This window comes from Arachis hypogaea, chromosome 11 (assembly GCF_003086295.3).
Source record: "Arachis hypogaea cultivar Tifrunner chromosome 11, arahy.Tifrunner.gnm2.J5K5, whole genome shotgun sequence".
Lineage (NCBI taxonomy): Eukaryota > Viridiplantae > Streptophyta > Magnoliopsida > Fabales > Fabaceae > Arachis > Arachis hypogaea.
Genome location: NC_092046.1, coordinates 5,796,432 through 5,823,879, shown reverse-complemented (window position 1 = coordinate 5,823,879; position 27,448 = coordinate 5,796,432). Strand labels below are relative to the sequence as shown.

General features: G+C 29.9%; 2 protein-coding genes across 3 annotated transcripts; one reads left to right on the top strand and one right to left on the bottom strand.

Annotated features, from left to right (window-relative positions):
• The first annotated feature begins 5,064 nt into the window (after positions 1–5,064).
• LOC112720029 (transcription factor DIVARICATA) lies at positions 5,065–7,589 on the top strand. The gene is made up of 2 exons (XM_025770826.3): positions 5,065–6,563; positions 6,974–7,589. Exons 1-2 carry the CDS (start codon positions 6,076–6,078, stop codon positions 7,503–7,505), a joined length of 1,020 nt encoding a protein of 339 aa, XP_025626611.1. The 5' UTR covers positions 5,065–6,075; the 3' UTR covers positions 7,506–7,589.
• Positions 7,590–20,462: 12,873 nt separating this feature from the next.
• On the bottom strand, positions 20,463–26,418 carry LOC112720028 (uncharacterized). Of its 2 annotated transcripts, none has more exons than XM_025770825.3 (10): positions 26,201–26,418; positions 25,901–26,068; positions 24,533–24,737; positions 23,712–23,802; positions 23,384–23,529; positions 22,967–23,210; positions 22,093–22,197; positions 21,836–22,018; positions 21,456–21,657; positions 20,463–21,180 (listed from the first exon to the last, which is right to left on the bottom strand). In XM_025770825.3, the coding sequence occupies exons 1-10, from the start codon at positions 26,274–26,276 to the stop codon at positions 20,702–20,704; spliced, it is 1,899 nt and encodes a 632-aa protein (XP_025626610.1). In that variant the 5' UTR covers positions 26,277–26,418; the 3' UTR covers positions 20,463–20,701. The 2 variants fall into 2 exon arrangements, with proteins under 2 accessions (XP_025626610.1, XP_029145924.1); XM_029290091.2 differs by having other exon boundaries at positions 25,901–26,085; positions 26,201–26,415.
• Between the last annotated feature and the right edge of the window lie 1,030 nt (positions 26,419–27,448).

Genomic DNA, 27,448 nt, shown 5'->3' with positions numbered 1-27,448 from the left:
TGATCCACCCACAAAAATGCTTAACTTTTCTTTTCTTGTTTGAAATTTAGTATTAGTACGTGTTACTCCTAAATTAATGTTGGGAGTAACAAATTAAAATAACATACAAATCAGGTTTTCAATTTGTTAATAAAAAGTATGTCTCTTTCATCTTCAAAACTTTGTACAAGAGATGAATCAATAATGTTGGGCCCTACTAATTGTTGGGAGAATGTTGCCATTTATTTGTTCCAAGAGAATGAAACTGAAGATTTTATTATACTAAGTACATAATAATTATGTATTTGTATTTAATAATTTAAATGTTTAGAAAAAATAATTTGGTAATATTTCAAAATAAAAATTTTAAATTTATCATTTTATTGATTTTTACTATCCTCATTCATTTAACCATTTCGCTACACATCTAAATTTTTTTAAAAATCAAATCCAATTAAATTAGCCTAAATCTAAAAAAATCCACTCACACAACCTGTATGTAAAATCACACACTTTTTTCTTCATTTTTTTAGTGTTGTTTTTGAATTCTCTTTTTTCTATTGGTGCTACTATAGTACTATTACTATATTTTATTTTTATTTCTTTTTCTTCTCTTCTTCCTCATATATTATTGCAGTTATTTCTTTTTTTTTGTTTGACTTTTTTTTTTCCGCTTTTTATTTTTGTTATGGAGGAGGGATTGGAGTAGGACGGGGATATGGGATGCGGGTGAGCTTTACCAGTTTGTGGGATTAGTTATAGACAAATCGGACGGTCCGAAATCTCGAAGCCAAATCGAAAGGTCCGCATTGTTGCAACAAATCGGAGGGTCCGATCTGTCCCTCTCCCACCACGTGTTGCGTTGATGTTGCTCCCCGCAACTGTGCCCCATAACCCAGCATAGGGCTTTGCTGCATGTAGTCACACCCTCCGATTTAGTATTTGAGAGTTATAATAGTAGTTGTTGTTGCTGTTAGTACTACTAGCTCAACGTGAAAACTGAGAATGTTTATACATGTTATTATTATTATTATTATTATTATTATTATTATTATTATTATTATTATTATTAATTAAAAATTATAATTATTATTATTAAAAATTTAATTATAGGTTGTTAGTAGTTTAAATTTAGGGTCAGTGGCGATATTATTATTATTATTATTATTATTATTATTATTATTATTATTATTATTATTATTATTATTATTCAGAATTGTAATTATTATTATTAAAAATTTAATTATAGGTTGTTAGTAGTTTAAATTTAGAGTAAGTGACGATATTATTATTATTATTATTGATAGAAAGTTAAGAAACGATAATAAGTAACTAATAGTTAGAAATATATATATATAGAAAAAATTTAATTCAATGGTAATGTTTGAGTTAGACTACCTACTTCCTTGTTATTGTGTTGCCCAATTTTATATAAATGTATCTGCACAATTCGGAGTAGTTTCAGATAATTCAAAAAAAAATTAAACTATACAATTCGGACGGTTCGAATTGATTAACAATTTATATAATAATAAAAAAAAAACAAAACGGACGGTTCGATTTGCTACATTCAAAATTCGAATTTTTCTCCTTGCAAATCGGACCGTCCGATTTGTAAATTCTATTTTCTCTCTCATACAAGTCGCATGGTCCGACTTGTTACCTTAGCATGTCAGAAATTTCTATCCCACAATAACGTTAAGCACCCCTTTATCCCATAACTCAGCACAACACATTCTTCTCTCCAATAACCAAAAAAATGAGCCTTTTTTTTCTTGATTTTATTCCTCTTAAGAGGAGAAGAAGAAGAAGAATTATTTTGAATTGTACAGAATTTATCAAAAAAATAATACCAAAATTTTTTATTAATAATACAAAAATTTTTTAATTTTGCTAAAAAATACAGAAATTCTTCTTTAATGGTATTTTTTTTGCTAGCTTCTTATTATTCTTCTTTTTTTTTCTATTGTTTTTACTTTTTCTTTTAAAAGTATTAATTTTTATATTAGACTTGAACGAACATATCTATACTTTATTTCAATCTTATTTAACTGAATGAATGCAGGTTCACACTTATTAGATTAAATTCTTGTCAAAAATAAAAATAGCATTAATTTTTTTTAAAGTGACACTAAAATTTAAATACATTGATAGAAAATTCCATACTAAATATCACATTGACTCTATAAAATGAAATAACATAATACCAAAATTACTTATTAAAATTGACACCAGAAGTTCAGTAACATGACACCAAAAAATATTGAATCTTTCTAAAATACATTACACATTCAATGAATTGAATGTTTATCTCCTATATAAAACAACACATAAAAATCTAAAAAATAACACCGAAATATCTTCACTTTAATAAACATCTTCCTAAAAGTTTAAATTGACTTTTGGGTTCACCAAAGATCGAACTCTTGACCTTTTGGATCTAGAGCTCTAATACCATGTCGTGATACCACTCATCCCAAAAACTTCAGCTGATGGGAAAATGTAACACTAATGGTTATATCTCTAATACTCCCTAAACCTCCATTGTACACATTGTATAAATATTCCATTGGCTCCTCATACTTTTCCTATCGGAATTTCTAACTAAATAATATAATAGAACTAAAAATTTATTTCATGAAGACTTGAGTTGCAGATTTACATATAAGTTTTAATAGAAAAGAGAATAAGTGAACAAAATCTGCAGATAACGCAATGAAATTAAGCAGAACAAATACAAAAAATTAAAAGAAAATGAACAGTAGCATTTACGTATATAAAAAAGACGATAATAATAATAATAATGACGGAGGAGGAAGAGAAAAAAAAGAAAAAAAAAAAGAAATCAAATGCGAAAAGAAAAAAGGAGGAGAAAGAGGAGGTAGTGATGGTGGTGATGATGACACAAAAATAAAAAAGAAAAATGAAAAAAAAAAAGAAAAAAAAAAGAGAAAGTAACACAAATATAAATAAAAAGAAGAAGAAAAAATACACACACATTATTTAATTGGGTTTATTTAATTATTTTGCTTTGGTAGAAGAGTTTTATTATTTTTTTAAATAATAATAAAATTTTATTACAATTCAAAAACATAAATATAAGTAATTCATTCACAGTTTCACACATAAAAACTTGCCCTATTGTTACAATGTTACTTGCTAGTTCAAAACCTATAATATATAATTGTTATTATTAATGCTCTGCATTTATCACTGAACTGGATTTGTTGCTTCTAACTTCTAAGTTCTAACTATTACTCTAAAATTCAATTTTTGACCCAAAGCAATTAGATTATCTGTAACAATCATATCAACTATATGATAGATCTCTATATTTGGAAACAATTACTTTGAATATATTCTAATAGGAAATTAAAACTTAGAGAAATTCCAATAGAAAGATTAATTTTTTGTCCTTTTTTTTATCCCACCTCTTATAAAAAAAAAAGTATCGATCATGTTTTTTATATACAAAAACAAACTACTAAATCAGTCATGTATATAAAATAAATATTAAAATATAAAATATATATTAAAATATATAATAATTAATTTAGGATTGATTTTTTATGTATTATATATATCACGAGACTAAGATTTAATTTTAATAAAATTTTTACTTTTTAAAAAATGTATTATTTATATTTAGTAAATAAGACGAAAGATGATTATCAATAAGCGTAAACAAAAATATAATTGTATTTAATAAAATAATTTTTAAAATTTAAAAAGATTAAAATAAATATAAATATAAAAATAAATTTAAATAATTATTAATATATAAGAAGATATATTTTTTAAATTTTAATAAGTATAAACTAATTCTAATTAATATATGTTATAAAAAATTATTTCCTTAAATACTTTTAAAAATATCATTAATTTTTAAAATTACAAAAACAAATACGTAACTTTTTTTAATTTGTCAAATATAAAACACAAACTTCTCTCTAAAAAGTTTTATCAAATCAAACTTAGGAGTTAAGAGTACCATTTTTCTCTTCAATAGTTCAATGAAACAAAAATTAATCTTGATTGGTATTGTAATTCCAAATATCAGTCATCATGGTCTAAAATAACTTCATCCAAGTAAAGATTGTCACCCCTTCTTTCTACAGCATGTGATTCATCATATTCTCTTTGTTCTTATGGCCAAATTCAATTCCCCAAAAGGATATGTACAATGGTCTATGGATTATTATATTACATGAGTTTTTTGACCTCTTAGCTTAGTTTGTATAAGGATTCTATAAAAACAATATTTTTTATTTTTTAAGTCAACTTTTTACATAAATATTGCTACTTATTTAAGGGTAGAAGAATAGTATAATAATACTAAAAAACTTCATGTATTTCTGGATGTTGGTACATATACATCAATATTGATAAGGAAGTATTCAACATGTTAATAATAAATTAGTAATAATAATAAAGAAAAGGGGAAGTATTCAAGACTATTTTGAGTATTTTTCCTTTTTTTTCCTTTATTTATTATTTTTTAGACACCATGTATGAATCAATTCTTATCTGTAATTTTTTGAAGAAAAAAAACACACACGGAGTGATGATAAAGCAAGAAATAATTTAATTTTTTTTAAATAAAGCAATTATTATGATACATATAACTGAGTTTCATTGACTAGTGCAAAACAGGAGAGCTTGATGAGCTGCCAATTCCTGTTTCATTTTTTAGTCACTCCAACAAAAATAGATAAAAGTTTAAGTTCAAATAATTTTTAGTTAATTATAAAATGAAAAAAATTGAAAAATAAATTTTCTCTGTTTAATTTTTATTCATCTATTATTTATTAGCTAATGATTAGTTAAAAAAAGTCAATTTATTTAGTTCTTATTGTTATTTGTTTCATTAAATTCCACTATATTGATTTAAATATTAAAGTCTAAAACCAATTTCTTTTAAACCAAAATAAAAATTCACATTTTAAAAGAAGAAAAGGTTTATTTAAGATTAATAATTTATAATAATTAAATAGTAATGAATAAAATAAAATTGACAAGCATATGTGAACAAATAACAGAGCATCTTGTAAAAGAAATATATATGTCTTCCTATTTATTTACATATTTTTTGAAAAAAGTGCACAGTAGCAAGGGGTTCCTATTATTATAATAAGAGGGAACTTTTCCTTTTTTTTTTTCCTTTTTTAATTTATAATTTTTTATATTATATAGTTGCAGGATCCATAAACATATTGCACCCAATCAAAGCTCACCAGCTTCATCCACTTTCTCTCTTGTGCTTTCCCCCTTTTGTGAAAGACCATTATTATTATCATTGTTGCTGTTATTGTTATATAACCAAAGTTTGTATTTTTTATTCATTCCTTGAAGCTTGGTAGTGTCCTTGCTTTCAGCTTCCATATAATTCAACCCCCTTTGTTTTCTGTTCCTCAGAATCAAGGAAAAGGGAACTTAAAAAAAAAAAAAAATCCAATTTTGTCTCTCCCCCACAAAAAAAGTTTTATTTTTTTCAAACTTATTGAAGACCCTTTTAAATTCTTGAGTCTTTCTGCTACTTTCCTAGTTTGGGTTTCCACCATTCATTGTATTTTGCATTCTCCTATTTTCCTTCTTTCATTTTCTTCTTTCTAAATTGGGTTGAGCATAAGTTAGAAGCTGCAGTAAGTAATTGTAAGAACTTTCCATCTATGAAAGTTGTTATCTTTCAATTTTTCATGGGAATTAGATCTCAGTAGCGGTTCTAGGTTAATCCTTTTGTACCAATTAGGAAACAATACTTTCCTTCATCAATCTCAATTTAGGAGTATTATTCTCTTCAAATTTCCTTTTTGTTTAATTTTAAAACAAAGTGTGTCTTTTTTTTCTAGATTCCTGTAGAGCACTTGTCCTACACATAAAAAAGGGGTATTCTGATTCCTTTGAATTTTAATTTTATTTATTTTTTAATTAAAAAAAGGTTCTTTGTGGGATTTATCCTTAGTAGTGTTGTGGTAAAACCTCCACCTCTGCTTCAAAAGTTCAAAACCCATGTTTGTTTCTCTATAAAGTTTGAATCTTTTCATTGAAATCTTTGAAATTATAGACATAAATTGTGCAATTAATTAGTTGGGTGTGATGAAGTGGGAAGTAGAAGTACTCTCTCCTTCTTCACCTTATGTTCATCATAACAACACAACTCATTGGTTTCTTGGAGATAACAACATCATCAACAACAACAACAACAACAATAATAGGAGCAGCACAAAATGGACCCATGAAGAGAACAAATTGTTTGAGAATGCTCTTGCTTTGCATGATAAGGATACACCAGATAGGTGGCACAGGGTAGCTGAGATGATTCCAGGGAAAACTGTTCTTGATGTGATGAAGCAGTACCATGAATTGTTAGCAGATGTTAGTGATATTGAAAATGGGTTGGTACCAATTCCAGGTTACAGTACCAGCACAACAACAACTACTTCACCTTTTACATTGGATTGGGTCAACAATAATTGTTCTGGGTATGATGGGTTTAAAGGAATTGGTGCTGCTGCAAAGAGATCTTCAAAAACACCAGAACAAGAGAGGAAGAAAGGTGTGCCTTGGACTGAAGAAGAGCATAAGTAAGCTTATCACTCTTACCTTCTTTTTTTTTTTTTTAAGTTTAATTTTAATGATAAAAAGTTTCATAATTGGATACACTTGTAAATGGTAACAAAACATAAGAATTAAATCTAATAAGGAAAGTAAGCATTGGTGGATGTAATTTATAGTCTATAATCTCCTTAATATGAACAATTATATGTATTTATTAAGATTTAGAATTATAGCTTAGTGCTAGCATTGGGATAGGTTTATTTCATAATGTACTAAAGAGTGACAGTAACAGATGAAAGTGATTGAATGAGTAATTGTTGTTATTGGTGTTGAGGTTTTTTGAGCTTTGAATGTTGTAGTTAGCATTAATCAAAATTCATGTTTTGTTTTTGGTTGTTGGATTGAGACCTGAACATGAAAAGTTGTGTTTATGCAGATTGTTCCTACTTGGTCTAAAGAAGTATGGCAAAGGCGATTGGAGGAACATTTCGCGCAACTTCGTGATCACTCGGACGCCAACTCAGGTGGCGAGCCATGCTCAGAAGTACTTCATCCGACAACTCTCCGGCGGCAAAGACAAGAGGAGGGCAAGCATCCATGACATAACAACAGTTAATCTCACAGACAACAACAACAGAACACTTGCTAATCCTTCCTCAGAAGATAGCAGCAAGAGATCCACTTCACCACAACACCATCATTCCATGGTGTTCTCAAATTCAAATCCTATAGGGAAATTCCAATGGAACAATAATATTAATAATGATAATGATGATACTAAGTCAAATTCAGGAGGAGGAGTATCTACTATGAGATTCAACAATGATGATGAAGCTTTTATGTCTCATCATTATGGTGTTAATTCCTCCTATGGTTTTAAGATGCAGGGTCAGAATATGCATAAAAGTGCTCTTAATCAGTCTTCTTACTTAGCACTTCAGACACAAAACATTGCTTTCCAAATGTAGTTGTCCCTTACAACACACTACTATCATATATGCCTGCTTGTATTCAAATTATTTATGCCTAGAACTAGTACTATCTTTTCTTCACTTATATTATAGAGAGAGAGAGAGTAAAATAGTGCTTGTGCGATTTTCCTTCCTAGTTTTATCATATGTGAATATATTTACATTAGAATATTGCATAATTCTTGTCTTAGATTTTAAGTCTATTTAAAAAGAGAGAGATGAAAATAGGGAAAATGTTTTTTGTTTTAAGACACTTCTTAGGCATAAGTTTTAAGTGTGATTTAAGGAAGGCGCATATAGTTATTGTTTTTTCAATAACTTCTAAAGCTTCACTAGTTGAGTGATTCATAGCAGGATAAAAAATACTGTGTACACCTTACAAGAAATCATTAACTCAGTTATTATGAATGAGTGATTTAGTGTATATTTTTGTATTTTAATATTAATGGCTGATTTGATGGTTAATTTTTAGTGTTCGCTTAATAAAATTGTACTATGATACCTTAGCAATTGTTCTCCAAAGATAAGATGTACAAGTAGGATTCATTAGGTAATTAACAAATTAATTAGTTAATTTTTAAGGATTTAGTTAAAAAGAGTTTTAATAAAGACATTGGTTTAGAGAATTTGTAATTTTTTAACTATAGTGTTTTTAAATAGGAAAAGTATAGGTAATCAACAAGATTTTTGAACAATGTGTAAATAATGTGAATTAATAGGGTTAAAAGAGTAAATTTAATTAATAGCATTAAATTAAGGTGTAGTGTATTTTCATTTGATTGGTAGTTGTTCAGCTGTTCAAAATTGTCATTATTTACCTAGCATTCTCCTTTTAAATAATACTCTTAGAATATTAATCATTATCTAATTAAAATTCATACGTTGTATAATGTGTTTCATGTGGAATTCCCAAGAGGTTTTGATCACCTTGTAGAGTAGTAATAGTGTTCAATAGACACTAGAATCTAAGCCCAAATAAAGCATCATAGTGTTTTTATTATTATTATTATTATCATTATTATGTGATTCTATATGTACGGAGCCTCTATGTATTAAAACATAATTTTAAATGTTTCACTACTCTTATTTTGATTGGCCAAATTCTTTGAACCCACTTGTGGAGACAACCTAAGCCTTGCTTCACTAAAAAAATAACTCTTCAGCCTATTAACTTGCCATTAGTTATAAATTACCTTTTTAACTTTAAATAATGTATAATTTAGTAGTTTCAAATTGTCACAAAAAAAAAAATAGTTTTGTTAGAAACAAGAGACTGAGAGAGTAATCTGAAAAGTGTATTATTGAGTGTGTTAAAAGGTACAATATATAAGGGGTATTTATAGGGATTAAGAGAATCATAATAATAAAGACGTAATCTCCTATCATAAATATTCAGATATATTAAATAATACTAATTGATCCTAATTATATTCTAATAAGTTTTTTCAAATAAATTACATTTAATGTAATGATTATTTTTTATTATAAATATTTTACTTAAGAACAAATGACTGATCACAATTTGGTTGTCTAACTTCTTGATACATATATCTTTATCCTTTTCTAAATTAACCACCTTATTTTAATGTATTCCTTATTAGTAGTAATGAAATGAGAGGAACACATTCGTTATCATTGATTCATATATATATATATATATATATATATGCAAGTGTAACATTTAAAAATTGAAAAAATTTAGGGTACATTTAGTTTGTATTTTTATTTTTTAAATTTTATAAAAAAAATTATTTTTTATTTTATTTATAAAATTTTAAAACAAAAATTACTAAAAATAAAAATACAAAACAAATGCACCATATTTTTCATATGAATTTTATATGTCAATATTTTTATGAAAAATTCAATAGAAAAATTTTACTTGAATTTATTATATATAAGACCGAAAGGAGAATTTGAGATTCTCTTTTTTGGGTGAGAACCACATCATTTTGCTTTTCTTTGAAAGGGAGAATGAATATCTTCCTCTCTTCCTTCCTTCCACAGAGAGTGCTTTGTGGACCTCATCATAATTGAAAATATCAAATTAAATAATTAATGAAGCTGCTAATACAGATTACATTTAGTACTAATGTCATGGTCAATTACCACTTATTCTTCATGATTAAACTTGAAAAAGTGGTAAGGATCTAATAAGAGTGAACTCAATTCGATTCTTGATAATTACTTTAAAAAGACTACGAAATCTTCAACAAAAAAAAATATACTTAATCAACTTTTGAACTTTATTATTATGGGACTGATTAACTTCTGTACTAAAAAAAAAAATACTGTTACAAAAATTAATCGGTCCAATAAAAATAAATCTCAAAAATTGGATTGAATATTTTCTATTAAAAAATTTATTATCTTTTAAAATAATTACCAAAAGTTAAAGATTTTTTTTCCATCTAAAAATTAGTGAGTGTGCTCTCTTTCTCATATTCCACATTGGACACGGTTGCAACACTCTTACTAGTTACTACCCTTTTCCCTTGGGAGAGTCTATAAATTAAGAGCAGTTTTATTTTATTTTTAAAAATTATCACTTAAAGTTAAAGATCAATAACTTAGTATACGTGTTACACCATTTTGACTCTAACATTTTTTTTTTAGAAAATGTATAGGTAGACAATGAGAATACTAAATAATGTAAACAATAGATATATCGAATGTTCAATTTAATAGGTATGGAGATAATTATATTTATTATTTTTAATTGGATAGTTATTCTTTTTTGATTTAGTTTACTCATACACAATTAATAATGAATAGATGTTCAATTTATTAGATGTGCAAATAGTTATCCTAATGTTAGAATTTAGATAATAATTTGAGAGTAAAATATTTTTTATTTTATTGAGCCAATTCTAGAGTCTATTATTCATATTGTTAACAAAAATTATTGTCTACCTAACAATTTTTTTTTTTTAATATTAATTGATTCAGAATCGATTACGACATATGTAGAAACCAACAAAAGTTAAAATATAAGTTAGAGTTCACTTTTTAATTTTCATATGGATCCCTGAAATGTGTTGAACCGAGTTATGGGAAGGTGGGGTGCTGAACATAGATGTGGTGTCAGGGTGTCAACCAAATCGGACCGTGCGACAGACAATAAGCAACTCGGAGGGTCCGACATGTTGCAACGAAAACGGAGGGTCCGAGTTGATGCATGGTGGACACGCAGCGCTCAAACCTTGCTCCCCAGACGGTGCCCCACATACCGAGTTGCTGGATGCAACAAAAACTCTCACCATCCGAGTTTTAACTATGAGCCTTCACTTTCAACCCCAAAACTCTATTGTTGTTCTTCATTCCTCTTCTGGTGGTGGGTTTGCATGGTGGAGTGAATAGAAAAATGTCAAGAAAAAATAAAATTAAAGATGTTGATCGCCCTAAACTTCATATTATGCACTATCTCAGTTTTCCAGATTATGTAAGTTTGTTTAAAATTTTTTTAATTTTTATAATTATAGTTATTATTGTTAAAAATTTAGTTGTTATTATTATTGTTAGGATCTGAGCTTAGAAATATACATTAGAATGATTAGGAGTAATTTTAATTTTTTTTTATTTTTTTACTATTTGTGTATAAAAATTAATATTGTTAGTGTGTTAATTATTATTATTGTTAGTGTGTTACAATGATGATGCTATATACGATTCTTGTTGTTGCAGTTTAAAAGAAAGAAACACAATATTTTTTTTAATTTGTTTAATATTTTTTTATAATTTTTAAAATTTTCGAAGAAGTGAAATATTAAAATATTTAGAAAATAAATTATAAAATTTAAACCGAATTGTTATTAATTTTTGGATACAATTTGTTTTTTGAAAAATTTTATAAATTTTTAATTATTTATAATTGTTACGATATTATTTAATATTATTGTGACTACAATGAACAGTTGGACATAGTCGGTGAATAAGAACTGAATGATTATTAGTATTAATTTATAAAAGTATGTTATTTTATTGTAGTTAATTGTAATTATCATTGTTAGAAAAGTTAATTATTATTGTTATTAGAAAATGAATTTAAGAAGATATTGACAATAATTATTAATATTTTTTAAAATTTCAAAATATATGTTTAAATTTATTTAAGTAATAGCTAATAGGTAATTAATAAAACAGATAATAATAATGTTATATATTACAAAAATTATTGATATATCGTAAATAAAAAAAAACAGCATCTCTAATTTACTAATTTTATTGAGATTTGAGTAGGAAAGTATGTATATGTATGTATTATGAATCTATGTATTTGTATCTATTAGTTAATGTTATTAATAATTCATTTTGAAAGTAGTAATTATTTGTTTTAGTCAAGTTAAGTCAAATAATTTATAACAGATGTTTGGTTTTAAGTAATATTTGTTGTTGAGTTAGTTGTGAATATTTGTTGTGTTAGCAATAGTTTGTGAGTTGACTAATAACTTGTTATGTTTTTTGTAGAAATTAAGAATGTTGACCTGTGACCATCCAGTTCTGCCGGATCGGTACAACGATCGGGTGGAGGACTATTTACGAGTTACTGGATTCTATCATGCATCTCAAATTGGTGTCGTACAAAATCAGAAAGCACTCGTGAATGCTCTAATAGAACGGTGGCACCCAGATACACATACGTTTCACCTTCTAATTGGTGAGTGTGCCGTAACTCTTGAAAACGTGGCTTTAATTCTTGGTCTCCCGACGAATGGTCTTCCAGTTACTGGGATGACAATGAGTAGTTTCTCAGCGTTGGAGGCAAAATGTTTGCATCAATTTGGAGTGGCACCGCGTAAGTCAGAGTGTAGAGGATGCTGCATAAAACTGACTTGGCTGCGGGATCTAAAAGAAAATATTCAGTTGATTGATGAATTAAGTATACAGAGGTATGTGAAGTGCCATATTATGTTGCTGATCGGGACGAAGGTTACTCAGAAAAAAGTGCCACGCATCTGAAGTCTCTCCCTCCACAATTGCAAACGCAATTGGGACGATATTGTTGTTGCCATCCTGTGACACTGCCACTAGTAGACAACCCTTGTACTTTCCGTACAAGTGAGTCCCATCCACCTGGACAACTGGCTTACAATGTCTGAAAGCTCTAATGCAGGGGTAATAACTCCAAAAGACACGATGCAATACCCGAATATCAGTCACAAAGTCATTGCCTTGATATGCAGACATAGTCTCAAAATGAACAACAGCTGACGGCTCCTTGTGACACATGGCCTCAAACTATATAGGCAACGCTTCGTACGATGCCTCCCAGCCTCCAAATATTTTTTTCACTGCTTTTTGCTTAGCCAACCATGCTTTCCGATAACTAACAGTGTAATTGAACTTCGATTGCACCTCTGCTATAACCGATTTTACCTTTAAGGCGGGGTCAGCCTCAACCAACGGCTTAATTGCTTCTGCAATCGTGGTCGAATCCAGCTTAGAATGATCGTGAGAAATTGTGGCTCTGATACATGTGTGACTGCCATTATACCTCCTTACAACCCAACAGTACTTCCGGCTGATCATGCTAACCCGGATAAGCCAATCACACCCTGACCCATACTGTGTACACTTCGCATAAAATATCAACGGCTCAGACTCATACACCCGGTAATCTACGCTTCTTCGTATAGTATACTCTTTTATCGCTTTAATAACAGCTTCCCTGTAACTGAATTCCATCCCAACGGCAAATTCACCATCTGCGACAAAAGAAATTTCTGCCACCAGAACAGCCATACAACCAATTTTAAAAACACAAATATTTAAACATTCGAAAATAAAGGTAAAACAAATTTTTACTGCATCAATTATAATAAAACCCTCCAAACTATTTATATTTAACTAATTTACTAACAAATACTTATTTGTATTCAACTAATCTACTAACAGATACTAATTTTAATTTAACTAATTTACTAGTTATATTTACTTAATTAACTAATAAATTCTTATTTATATTCACTTAATTTTAATTTAAATAAATTTAACAAATTTCAATTTAACTAACTTACTTATATTGACTTAATAACTTCGAATTTAACCAATTTTAATTAAACTAATTTACTAGTTATATTTACTTAATTTACTAATAAATTTCTATTTATATTGACTTAAATTTAATTTAACTAAATTTAAAAATTTAACAAATTTTAATTTAACTAACTTACTTATATTGACTTAATAACTTTCTATTTAACCAATTTTAATTAAACTAATTTACTAGTTATATTTACTTAATTTACTAATAAATTCCTATTTATATTGACTTAATTTTAATTTAACTAAATTTAACCAATTTAACAAATTTTAATTTAACTAATTTACTTATATTTACTTAATAAATTTCAATTTAACCAATTTTAATTAAACTAATTTACTAATAAATTCCAATTTATAATTACTTAATTTACTAAATTAACTCATAAATACTAACGAATATTTAACTAGTTTACTACTTAACCAATAAATTCTAATTTATATTTAACTAAATCAATAACTCTCTTATAAATTTATTATCTTAGAGTTAAATACACAAATAGGTAAACAAAAAGAAATACTGATAGAGTATATTTTCAAACCTAAGTTAGCTACTTGATCCAACTATCAAGATAAATTAATAAAAAATTCCAATCTTTCGTATAATTATGGAGAATTACGTACCTGCATTGATATAATCCGAAAACTCCGGAACATGCATGGCTTCCAAATCCAAAACTCGCATAAATGATGGCTCCTCAAACGGCACATCGTTTGCCAGAGCAGTTGCCACATCAGACACATCCGGAGCCATAGCTCCGTCACCTTGAACCTCATCTCCATCTGGACCAACAACTTCGTAGTTGCTTTAGAACTCTTCTTCACTGTCGCTATTGTAATCCTCCCGTAGAATATTCCGGTCGGCCTCAGATTGCTCAAACTCAACATACAACTCGATGAACGAGAGTTGACTCCGATTTTCAATATACATGGAAAACATATCTTGCATGCTCGCTTCATCCGTTACATATTTCGTTTGAAACTGGACGAATCCACCAAACACTTGTATAGGATTTCTGTATAGAATACATGATATCCTTCTTGCCCTCTCAGAATGAATCTTTTCACAGATCACACCTTTGAGCTCTTCAAATGAGATTGTAAAAGGAATCACCAAATCTAATGGATTTTCACAAACAAATGTTACTCCTTCAGATGTTTATAACAAAATCTGACCAAAATAATACACTTTCAATAACACTCTGTCACTCATTTCTCTCAATCACATTAACAAGCTCATAAACTTGAGTTTTAGATTTTTGGCTCCTTTACTAAACAAGTAACGAAACAGAGGAACTAAACTAAAAACCAGAAGGACCGTTGAAGAAGGAGAAGAAGAAGATGCGAGAGTGGTTGTTCTGATCCAGTTTTCACCAACTTTTATTTAAAGTCCCAACCAAATCGGACCATGCGATTACTTCTACTAAATTCAAACAAATAATAAAAAAATGCATGTCGGACCCTCCGATTTCATAACACAACACAAAAAAAATAACACTACTAACAACTCAGATGGTACGATTTTCATCATCCAGAATTTCATCATCTCTTCCTCCTCAAATCGGACCTACCGATTTGCTGTGCAAAACAGGACGCTCAAACAACTCGCACCATCCGAGTTGTTGGACCTGACATTAGCAAAAAAGCTGCCCCACATATCTGTATTGTGCTCTCATGCATCCATATCTAGATAACACACACAAAACCTCCATATCAATAAAAATGAGCCGTTAGAGTTTAGGATAGATTTAACTCCAAATTTTAAGGTATAATACGGAAGATTCTAAGAATGCATTTGGTTTACGTTTTTATTTTTAATATTTTTTATTTTTTGAATTTTATAAAAGAAAATAAAAATGGTAAAAATAATAAAATTTTATTTTTTATTTTTATTTTTTTCATAAAATTCAAAAAACAAAAAATATTAAAAGTATAAACACAAACTAAACACATTTTAAGTTTTTAAAGGTTTGATTCATTTGTGTTTTAATTTTTATTTTTTAATATTTTCTATTTTAAATTTTTTGTTAAGAAAAAAACAACGAAAACAATAAAATTATTTTTGTTTTAGAGAAAATAAATGTATTATATCTCTCTGGAATATATTACTTTAATTTGACGGTTTGACCTCTAAAGCTTGATAAGTTTATATTATTATTTTTAACAATTGATTATTAAAATGAGTTCAAGTGGTCAATTTGCAAATTTGAAGAAGGTGGGGAAATTGACTGGTATATAAAGTGCACATATTATTATGTGCATTTGATTGGAGATGCATAAATCATCACTTAATATTAGCTTTCCTTCTTTCTATGAACAAATTAAATTATGATTGTATATATGATTAGATTATTTCTATTTATTTTACTCACTTAAGGACAAAGTATGAACAATGCCATTGGTTCATAAAAGTAATGAATGATTGAATATTGGACGGTTCAGCTTAGTGGACTTTATAGTAAAATTGTGCAAGAACATGAAGTTGGAAATTTTGAGGAGTAATAAACTATTAAAAATGTCTCTAAATTATTAAATTGTTTGATAAAAGTATCATTTAAATTTGTTAACTCGACAATTTTTTTTTAAATATTTTAAAATACAATAAAGTACTTAATTATTAAATATATAACTCTCATAAAGGACTTGAATTTTGATATGATTTTTTTGTAAACATAATTATAAAAATAAAATATTTTTATGTTAAAATTTAATAATTATACGCTAAATATATTTTTTTTACAAGTCTTTTTTTTGTCAATATTCAAAAATACTTTTAAAAAATTAACAAAAATCTAGAGATTGAATTTTGGTTTGACTTTTTGCATATATTTTTTAAATAGTTATTCAAATATTCTTAAAAAAAAGTTAAATACACAAGTAATTTGTCAAATATAAAACTCATTTGCTATTTATAAAAATTGTACTTTTTTGTTATTTTTATCATATTTAAAAAAATTATGAAAGTATTTTATCATTAATAAATTTAAAAAATACGTTGTTCGGTAGTTTAATAATTCAAGGATGTCTTTTTTTATAGGTTACTCTATTTTAAATTTATTGAAACCAATGTGTTACTTTCTACTACAGTTTCACTTTTATTTATTTTCCTGTTGAACGATGTTTATGATACACAAGGTGCATGACGCATTAACCAACAACAAAAATTGCAACAATTAATCTTTGGAAAGAAAAAGAAAAAGAAAAAGAAAAAGAAAAATTGTAAACCTTTATGAAAGTAATAGAGTACTTTCACTCTTTTTTGCTAACTTTATTGTCAATTATTTCAATGAAATTCCAAAAATAATTTGTTCAATTTTTAAGATGGCCCTTTGTTTTTATCCCTTTGCAACTTGGCTAAAAAAAATATCTTGTATATGCAAACCCTAATTCTAATAAAAACAAACACATTGCATGGCAGTATCTGCCACGTGGGCCTCCAAGTCGGTTTTCAATTTTTCTTTTTTCATATAATATGTGACAAGACCAACCACCATCCTTTTCAATTTGAAAGTGTCACCTTTTATTTATTTTTTTTCTTTGCAAGTGGAATTAAAAAGTAGCTTGGACACTTTATTCCTCATTTCCATCAACACTTAGCACCATTTCTAACCACATTGTTTGTAGTAACTACAATACAATTTTCTTTTTGGTGTATGATGGAGGATTAAGCATCTAATTAAATAATATAGAATAAGTATTTTAGTGGAGAATCAAACAGTTACAAGCATAATTACATGCTACCTAAGATATTGTGAATCATATTAGCCTTATGTGTTTAGTTCTTGTCCTAAAACAGAAAAGAAAGATATATTCGGATAGTAGAGATGCCTCTTTAGTTTCTCTCTTTTTTTTTTTTTTTTTCATAAATTAATTTAAAACTCTTCATCAAAACATGTTCTTAATGTCCTTCTATCTTGAAAGTACAAAAATTATAACTTAGATGTCCTTACTCTAAAATTAAGACAAGCTTTTTCCCCTTAATCAAAGTTTTAGTCCTACCAAAAAAAAAAAAAAAAGAAGGTTAAAAAATAAAAATTTGGTAACAAAGCTCTTGTCCTTTTCATGGGGGGTCAACAAAGCTCAAAGTCTTTGCAACTAGCATTTTGATCACAAAGTCCTTTTTTCTAAAGTGGCTATGAGAGAAATGGGTAGGATTCTCACTATGCTTTCAATTGTCCTAGAATCTAAGGCATGGTGTTATTTTTTATTAGGTGGAAACTCAGGTGTAGTCGACTTCACGTGAAGTTGATAGTTGAGAGCTGTTAGATGAAAATTTAATCAAATTAGTCAAACCATCTAACAGTTCTCAACTATTAACTTCACATAAAGTCAACTCCACCTGAGTTTCTACCTTTTTATTATTAGGACTTATGTTACACATTGATAAGGAAGTTGAAGAGGACGGAAAGCTGGTGCATCAAATCTCAATTTCATTGGTTAATGCAATTTGTATCTTAAAAAGATATCATATATCCCCATAATGGGAATAAACCAGAATATTGAGCATTGAGGAACAGAGTTCATGATTAGGAGTCTAGTGATTGTGGACAAATAGAAGGGTAAAAGATGGTGTCTTCTCAATAAGATTATGAGGTCTACCAAGTTGAGTATGAATTGAAATTTCCCATGTGAAATATTTTAATGTGTTCATTTGCATATGACATGGGACCCAAAGTTGAACAAAGTCTTGTGTGTAAAGGACATTCTTTTTCTCCTAATCATTCCTTTATGTAACTCAATTAGTATTATTAATTTTTTTTTCTTTAAATACTAAATTCTAAATCTCCATTCTCTATTTTTGAGAAAAATGCATTCTTTTTTTTTTTTCTAAAAAATAAAGTAATAGTATATTATTTAGTAGCTAAAAAATTTAGATATAGATCTAAATTTGATATAATATTTCAAAATAAAAACTCTGAATAAAATACGAGAATACGAATTTTAGGATTTGGATCCTCTAAATTTTGAATTGGGTAAAGTATTAAATTGGTCCCCTATGTTTGAGCGTAATTCTGTTTTAGTCCTTAAGGTATAAAGTGTCCTATTTGAATCAAAAAAAGTTTCATTTAGCATCAATTTAGTCCCACAGTGAGGCCAAATTTAAATAATTAACGGAATGTCCTACATAACAACAGTACAAAAACAAAATCGATAATCTGGAGAACATGTACAAGCTTCAGAGGCACAAAATCAACCGTTGATGCATCAATACATTTATTTATCATTCTCTTTAGTTCTATAGAAAATATTTTATTTATATTATAAGAAAAATAATAAATAAATGTATTGAAGCATCAACGTTTGATTTTGTGCCTCTGGAGCTTGTACATGTTCTCTAGATTATCGATTTTGTTCTTGTACTGTTGTTATGTAGGACATTTCTTTAATTATTTAACTTTGACCTCACTGTGGGACTAAATTGATACTAAATGAAACATTTTTGAATTCAAATAGGACACTTTAAACCTTAAGGATCAAAACAAAATTACGCCCAAATATAGGGGACTAATTTAGTACTTTACCCTTTTGAATTTCACTTTAGAGAGTAAAGTTTGATCTCTCACCCTTAAATGGTTTCTCTCTCATATTTTCTCTTGGTCCCACTTATGAAATAAATGGTGAGAGATCAAACTTTACTCTCTAAAGTAAAACTCAAAATTTAGAGGATCCAAATCCCGAATTTTATGTATTTGACAATTAGCAAAAAACATTTTTTTTGCTTCTGTATAGTAAACTAAGTTAGATACATGCTAGTGTTGAATTTTCTCAAACCCTATCAAAAGCAGAAGATACCATACTAAAGTAAATCATCCCAAATTTCATTTTAGTGCATTACACCCAAATGAATCCATTTCAAAAATAAATCTTAACATTTATTACCTCTTGTATTTCATATAGAACATAAGACTAAATATTCCTCTAAACATAACACTAACATCTTCTAAAGAGTGGTTTAGAAAAACCAATGACTCAAAGTCACCTGAACAAGAAGAGAGAAACACAGTAAATTTGAACATTTACCATACCTTAAAAGGAAAGTCATTGTAATTTGTCATCAATTTTAACTTCAACTGGTTGATCAAACTGTTCAACTTTTTGAATCAAGTCACCAATAGTTGGCACTTGTAATCAAGATCCCAACCAGAAACAAGAGCATTATTTTCTCCATCAGCCATAGGCCATAGCCCTAAGAACAAGGGTCACCTAGCTATCAGAGTAGCCACTATAGACATTTTGTCAGCATCTACCTTAGACACTACACAAGTGGAAAAAGGAATAATGCCATGTATATAAGAATATTCACATATTGCTACTCTGTCAGAGTTCCAATTATAGAAGACTTAGCATGTGGATCTACTTTAAAATTTAAAAAAAAATAAAAATAAATAAAATGCAACATACCTTAACCTTATTATATAACAGTAAGCTAATAATACATAACCCTAATATGTCAGAACAAAGGGCTGAAAATAAGTCAGAACAATACATCAACCAAATGTATATGTGCACTTGTGAATTCCAATGTCTTAACCTTTTAGAAAATATTCAGGTATTCCAAAAATACTAATATTTCAATGATTTTAGTTGTTGATCTCAATCATAAAATTTATATATAATTGAAATTAATTGCTAAAATCATTGAAAAATACCAATATTCTTGAAATACTTGAAATTCGTTCTAGCTTTTTAACAAGAATTAAGAAAAACTCATACTTAGATAATAAAAACATATTCTTCATCTTTCAAACTGGAAATGCAACAGCAAGTCAATATTGAAAACTAAGATCATCAGGATGAGTAAGGGGAATTCTTGGTGGAAGAAAAATCTTCCAAGGATCATTTGCACTTTCTACTAACAAAACAAGAACAAAGGATTTTCAAACTGCTTCACAATGAAGAGGCCATAGCATATGAAAGACAACCATCTTATATTATTAATATCTCAATTAAGTATGATCAGTTTAAAGACCTTATAAGCTCTATAATAATTTCTCCCCATCTGAACTGAAGTACTGAACCAAGGGGACCAATTATAATATATTGATAATATGGATTAACTAATTAATATTCCCTATGGAGCACCAATACCATTCACTATTACAGAGTCCCTGCTATATCTTTGGTGTACTTAAGCAATTATGTAAATTCTCCTATTTATATGTCAGGCCGAAACCAAGAGGAAACAAGGGTTCTTGTGAACTAACTCTATTGGTTGGTTGATCGAGCTGTTCAACACTTCGAATCCAAGTCACTGGTAATTGACCCTTGAAGTCATGATCGCCAAAGATAACGTCCGTGATTCCCAGTGCTTCGGAACCAGGCAACCAAGCAGCAACAAGTGCATCTATCTTTTCCAACAACTGTGGCTCTAAGAGTAAGGGTCTCCCGGATATCAGAATAACCAATGTTGGGATTTGTTCAGCAACTAAGCTTATAATGTCAGGTCCATTGAAGGGGATTTTAAGCTCAGAATTGTCACCCAAGGACTCTGCATAAGGAGGTTCACCAACAGCTACAATTGCAAATGAGAACTCATTACTGTTTATGGTGTCTTTCGATGGGACCTTCTCGTAAATAACTTCAGTTTCAGCTCCCACTGTTGCCTTGACAGCATCCAAGATTGTCGTCCCTAAAACGGTCGGTGTAAGACATTTGTAACATAAGAACGTAATCATATGTATAAATCAATTTTAACTGCTATCATAAGTATGAGTATAGGACAATCCCTACTAGAAAACTAATATTGAAACTTGGGAATAGATGGAGTAAATGAATTTCTAGATTTGTTAGTTAATGAAGCAATGAGCAAAGTAGTACTTCAGTATTGTTGAGAAGGCAACAAAGGTTCTCAGATTTTCAGAGGAAACAAAATATGTGGGAAAAGCAACGAAATCAATGGCTTACCAATGGTAATCCTCCCACTACATCCATACCAAGTTTTCGTCCAACCTCCACACTGAAATCCAAGATCATCGGCATGAGTCCCAGCAACAAGGATTCTCTTTGCTTTCCTATCCAATGGAAGAAAGGGTTTGCTAATATCTTTTCCATTTTTCAACAGAACCAAGGACTTTCGAACTGCTTCGCGTGCTAGATCTCTATGTTGCTAAACAATAAGGGAAAACAAAGTTAGAACTAATTTTCTAACTATTGCTCACTTGACTTTATTTAAATATAGACATAGTTAAGCAGCAATAGTTTACACAATTACCTACAATGATGTTGATATTTGAATCATGAAATAGAAATCAACTTAGAAAGGGTCAAAGAGATTATTTTCTTACATTGCATCCAACCGTATCTAGCAAAGATCTGTCACTAAAAGGAAATTCAAAAAGACCAGCGGCGAACTTCACTCTCAAAATTCGCTCAACAGCATCATCAATTCTGCTTATTGGTACTTCCCCCGATTTAACAAGAGAGGTCAAATCTTCAATGAATGGTTCAAATTGTAAACCCACCATTACCTGTATGTAATCTTAAATAAATGAACAAATTCAAAAAGTTCTAGTAAAAAATTCCACTTGTTGAAGATCTATACCATGTCAATTCCAGCATTGACAGCAGATTTAATGCAGTAGGGATAATTTGATCCATGAGGATGGCAAAGACGATCAAGTCCCTCCCAGTCAGAAATCAAAAAGCCCTATATAACAGCAGCAGTATAGTTAAAATAAAAGTGCTATAATCAAACGAAGAAACAAAATATAAGGCAAAAAAAAAGTGTATTGATATATGGAGGCTCATAAATCCATTTTTATATCAATCATACCCCTATATGCAAGATCCATTGGGCATTGAAGTGTGGACAACAGTTTATCTTTCATGAGAAGTATAAGGATTGCAAGGATTGAACTCCTGGCAACTTAGACTTATATACAGGTTTTGCTATAAAGGACCAACTTTCAAATTCTCAGTGTAAGACGTATAAATGGTTTTATTAACATGCCTCTTCACATCAAGACCTTTGAATTTGAATGATAGATTATGTGCTAACCCATTTCTTAAGATCAATTGGTCTAAAAATTCAACCTATATCTAGAAAATGTGGGAGGCAAGAATCGAATTATTTGATCAATTGGTCAAAGAAACCTTGATACCATGTCAAAAACCAACTCTCCTTGTAGAGGCCCGCGAACGATTTTATATCCCAATGAGTCCACATGTGCAACTTCAATCTAAGCATGGATTAAATTCCTAACCACTTAGTTGATGAAATTTCAACAAAGCTTGATTGTTAGGTGGGGGCTTTTAAATGATTTTCTTATCTATAATCTATTAATGGAAATAAGATAACAATAAGGGTCCCTGTGTTTTGAATAAGAAAAATGAGAAACGATTTCTACATTTACCAAATAACTGCAAATGTGTAACATTAGCTAGTTATAATGAGAATATTGTTTGAGTTGTTTTACCTTAAAACCTAGCCTTTCTTTCAAGATTTTAGTCAAAAGAAAACGGTCAGCATGGAGTTTGCGCCCATTCCAGCTAGAATAGGATGCCATAACCGTTGAAACTCCCTGGGAAATGCAGTCTAAGTAAGGTGCCATGTGGATTCTCTCTAATTCTTCATATGATAATATAGTATTTCCCTCGTTTTCACCTTTAGAAGTACCGCCATCTCCGACAAAATGCTTGGCACATGCAACAACGTTGTTCCTGAAGAATAAATTGTACATAACATGAACAATTTGACATAAAAAGTAATGGTCAGTTCATGACATGAGAAAATTGAATAAATTAAAAAAAATATACAAATTGGATAATCTGTTACAAAATATCATTAGCTTGAAACTTTTGTAGTTTTTCCTAGTACAGTAGTATGGTGGTACCTTCCAGCTACAAAAGGGTATCCATGTTCATGTCCTTCAGGTGGCTTGCCCTGCAAACCCGAAACGATGGAAGTCATCTTTCTGACTATTTCGGTGTCTTCACCATAACTCTCATAGCATCTTCCCCATCTAGGATCTTTGCAGACCTGTATATTTAACCAAGTACCTTTTAATGAAAATAAAAATAAAAGAAAGATGCAAGAGTTAATATATTTTACTTCTTTTATCTGCTGTTTGAAACATGTAAATCAGTGCACCATAGCAATGCAAATTCGCAAAAGCATAACACATCTATGCATAGAATTGCTAGTTGAATGCAGTGCCTTACTGCCACACAAGGAGCAAAGGTATAGTGAGCTCCACTTGCTCTAACTTCGAGTGCTGTAGCGGCTCCAATTCTTTCAGCTATATCAGCATCTCTACAAGAATTCCACCAGTTAAAATCCGAAATTGATTTCAGGGGGATTCTACATCTAATGTAATGTTTTCTCCCAGCTAAGATCCCTATATTGTAAAACTCCTAAAAGAGGTTTATAGGGTTTTGACTACAAAATTTTTAAACCAAGGGAACCTGGTTGTTAAAACAAACTTTGTACAATGGAGGGGCTAATTAGAAAGTTTAGACTATTAGAACCTAATTGAAAATTTGTATTCAATATAGGGACCTAATCACACTCTTCCAAATTGTAGGGATCTAAATGAATGTGTAACTGAGTATTTGTTTACAAATTACAACTATTGAACTTTGTATCACTTTATCAACTCAATATCACATTTATATTTTGTATGAATGAACATTGTTGAACAGCATTTTAATCCACATTATCAACATATCAAGAAGCTTTGAAAACAATATCTTATAGAACATTCCCATCTCTCCAGTATAAGAAATACGATTATTAGTGTCGGCTACTGTTGACTAAACATATTTAAAAATGACAGACTAACATGCAGTCCTGTCAAATGAAACCCCTGATCAATTGTTCTTTTCTCATAATTATGCATTGTTTTCTCAAAAATAGTCAAACAATAAAACCACATAATTACTTCATGCCATACTGCTTTACTCTTTAACCGCTGCCCAGTGTAAAAGTATTAAATTCATATGCTAATTGAGTTCTAAAAAGGACAGGAAAAGTGCATACAAACCTAGTAGCTCCGAGGCCAACATTGTGAGGAAATATGGTTGCACCATAAACATTATTATTACCATGAACTGCATCAAGCCCGTAGATGATTGGTATTCCAAGCCTTGACTTGAGAGCCGATTTTTGAAAGCCATCAACCATATCAGCCCAATCCGATGAACGAGCATTTTCAAAAGGTATGCTGCCTCCAGAATTAAGTACGCTGCCTATAAATGAACATGTAGTCAAATGCCAACAAAGGATCAAGTCCAAAACACCACAAGCACACACGGGGACATCAAAGTTCCCATTTCTAAGACAAGCTCTCAATTTGGGGTACCCTGAAATCGTTTCAACTCCCAACTATCCCAGAGCTAGCAGAAGATGTAAGCACAAAGATACACACATCAAATTTCCTTTTTATCTTTTTATGCGAGAAACCTTCTCAATTGAGGTCCCTCAAACTTGTTCAAAAAGTTCAAAGCTTGCACAAATGGACCGATAAATATACACACAGACATCGAAATTCTCATTATTTATGAAGCGTTTTCAATTGGGGTCCCTCAAACTTCTTTCAATTTCCAACAACTTCAAAGCTTATGAAAGAAAAAAAAGGAGGGCTAAAACTTACATACACGTAGAGGTCAAGGTTCTGACTTTTAAGACACACATTCAATTGGGTAACTCAAGTCAAAATCATTTCAACTTCCAACAAGTTCATTGCTACTTCATCAATTCAACACCGAATACAAAGTCACAAACGTATACAAACATCAAAATTCCCAATTTGTCAAGGAACAGTCTCAATGAAGGTCCCTCAAAACTCAAAAGTATCTAAAATGATCAAATTAAAGCCTGAACAAAATGTAGTTAAAATGCAATTAACCCATAAACTTTGTCTCACGTGCACTTTAGACCATAAACTTGCAAAATGTGCAATTTAACACCTGAAGTTGTCAAGTGATGCAAAGCGACATTTTGTCAACATTTCTTTTATTTTTGGCACCATTTAACAACTTCAAAACATCAAATGGCATATCTTGAAGATGGCTACTCACACGAAAATGTCTGAAGATGATAGTTAAAATATCAGACACGTGATATGTCAGGCAATTTAGTCATCTATGTCAAACCATCTTACAGTTCTCAATTATCGTCTTCACTTGAAAAGTTTGAACCATAAAGTACACAAAGAAAAAGAAGCAACATCAGCCAGGTATGATCGGTTACATGCGCAATCCTGTTATGTATCATGTCTATAGAGTACAAATAAACAACCATTCATAATTTAGGGGATTAGTTACATTTTCCACCCAAAACATGAAAGCACACACTTGTAAGTGACACACTCAAAGTCAATTGAGGAAGGGGTAAGTAAGTAAGAAAGTACCAATGGAGAAATGTGAGAGGGCAAAAGGGGTAGCAAAACTACGCTCGATCTGAGTCATCTGACCAATCTTCTCCTGCAGAGTCATCCGGGAAAGAAGGTCCTTGACGCGCGCTTCAATGGGCGCCGTTGGATTTTTGTACAAACAATCATCCTCCATGGCTTTTGTTTCTTGATTGGATGAATATCTGAATTGAGTTAGTTAGAGCTGAAAGAATCGAATAGAAGTTGGATTTGAACAGAAAAGAAAAGACAAAAGAGGGTAGGTAGGTGGTTGTTGCGGATAACGTTCTTAGTTGTTACCGTTTTCTGCAAATAAAGCAGTCTCAGCAGTCAGCACTTGCTTAACTATAGTGCAAAAAATGTGCCCTCCAATCATTTATTCCATCGCCACAAAAATGTTTTACAAGTTGCATATTTGAATGAGATAGTGGACCCTACAACACCCTCTTCTCTTTCTATGTTTGAAGCTTCTTCTTTGACTTATCTTCCACTTCTTTATTCTGAGCTTCTGCTTCATTATTAATCTCTAGAGATATTGTATTCTTCTATAGAATTCTCTGACGGATTGATTTATTTAATTTAATTTTTTAATTTAGTATTTATTGTTAGGTAATTATAATTAAGAAGATGACAAACCTTTGATTGTATTTTAGTTTTAAGGCATGATTATTATTTTTTTAGAGAAATACTTGTTCTCACATTTAGTTGTCATAAAATTGATGAAAATACTCTTTTAAGATATAATGAAACCTATGAATTTTTTATTTAGCAATAATAAAAAATTCTCAAGTCTCTTGAATAGGAAAATCTCAAGAATTAAAATACACATTTGATTAGTGTATTTTAAAAAATGAACAAGGTTATATTTATATACATTGCACACAGCCACATACATAAATTGTTGCAACTTTTCTATTGTCAATAGGTACAATATTTTAAACAAGGGAAAGTATGAGGAAACAATAAGCTTATTGTACAATGCATACAATGGGGGGTTTAATTGAAATTTAAAACCATTTAGAATTACTCTTAATTATAGATTCAAATCAACTAATTAGGTCAAAACGAGAATCTCCCCGCGTGGTCTCCTCCACGATCACACGGCTGCCCTATGCGTATCTTTCCACCTCCCAGAGCAGTCCACTGCCCAGCACTGCCTCCTGTTGATCGGTTTCCTCCTTCATCTACGATCGAATAGTCCACCGCCAATAACAATTAACCAACCAGCGCCGCCCTCTCGTCCGCACAGAACGCAGCCGGTTTTGACTCCTTCAGAATGGCAGAATCGCAAGAAGAGCGTGTTTCAAGCGAGGGTCCTCCTTTATGCACATCACCTACCCGAAATTCATTAATAGAGGTAGATATAGTTGAACCGTTAGTTTGTGTAGCCTCTGACGTTTCAGAAAATTTATCATACGAACAAGAAAACTTAGCCGGCGATGTCGCAGGCCATGGTCACAAGTCGAACAAGGTGAGCAATTAGGATCCTCAAATTCTGCCATGGATGTTTATTTTGCGTTTAATTTTTATGTTTAGTCACAATGTAAA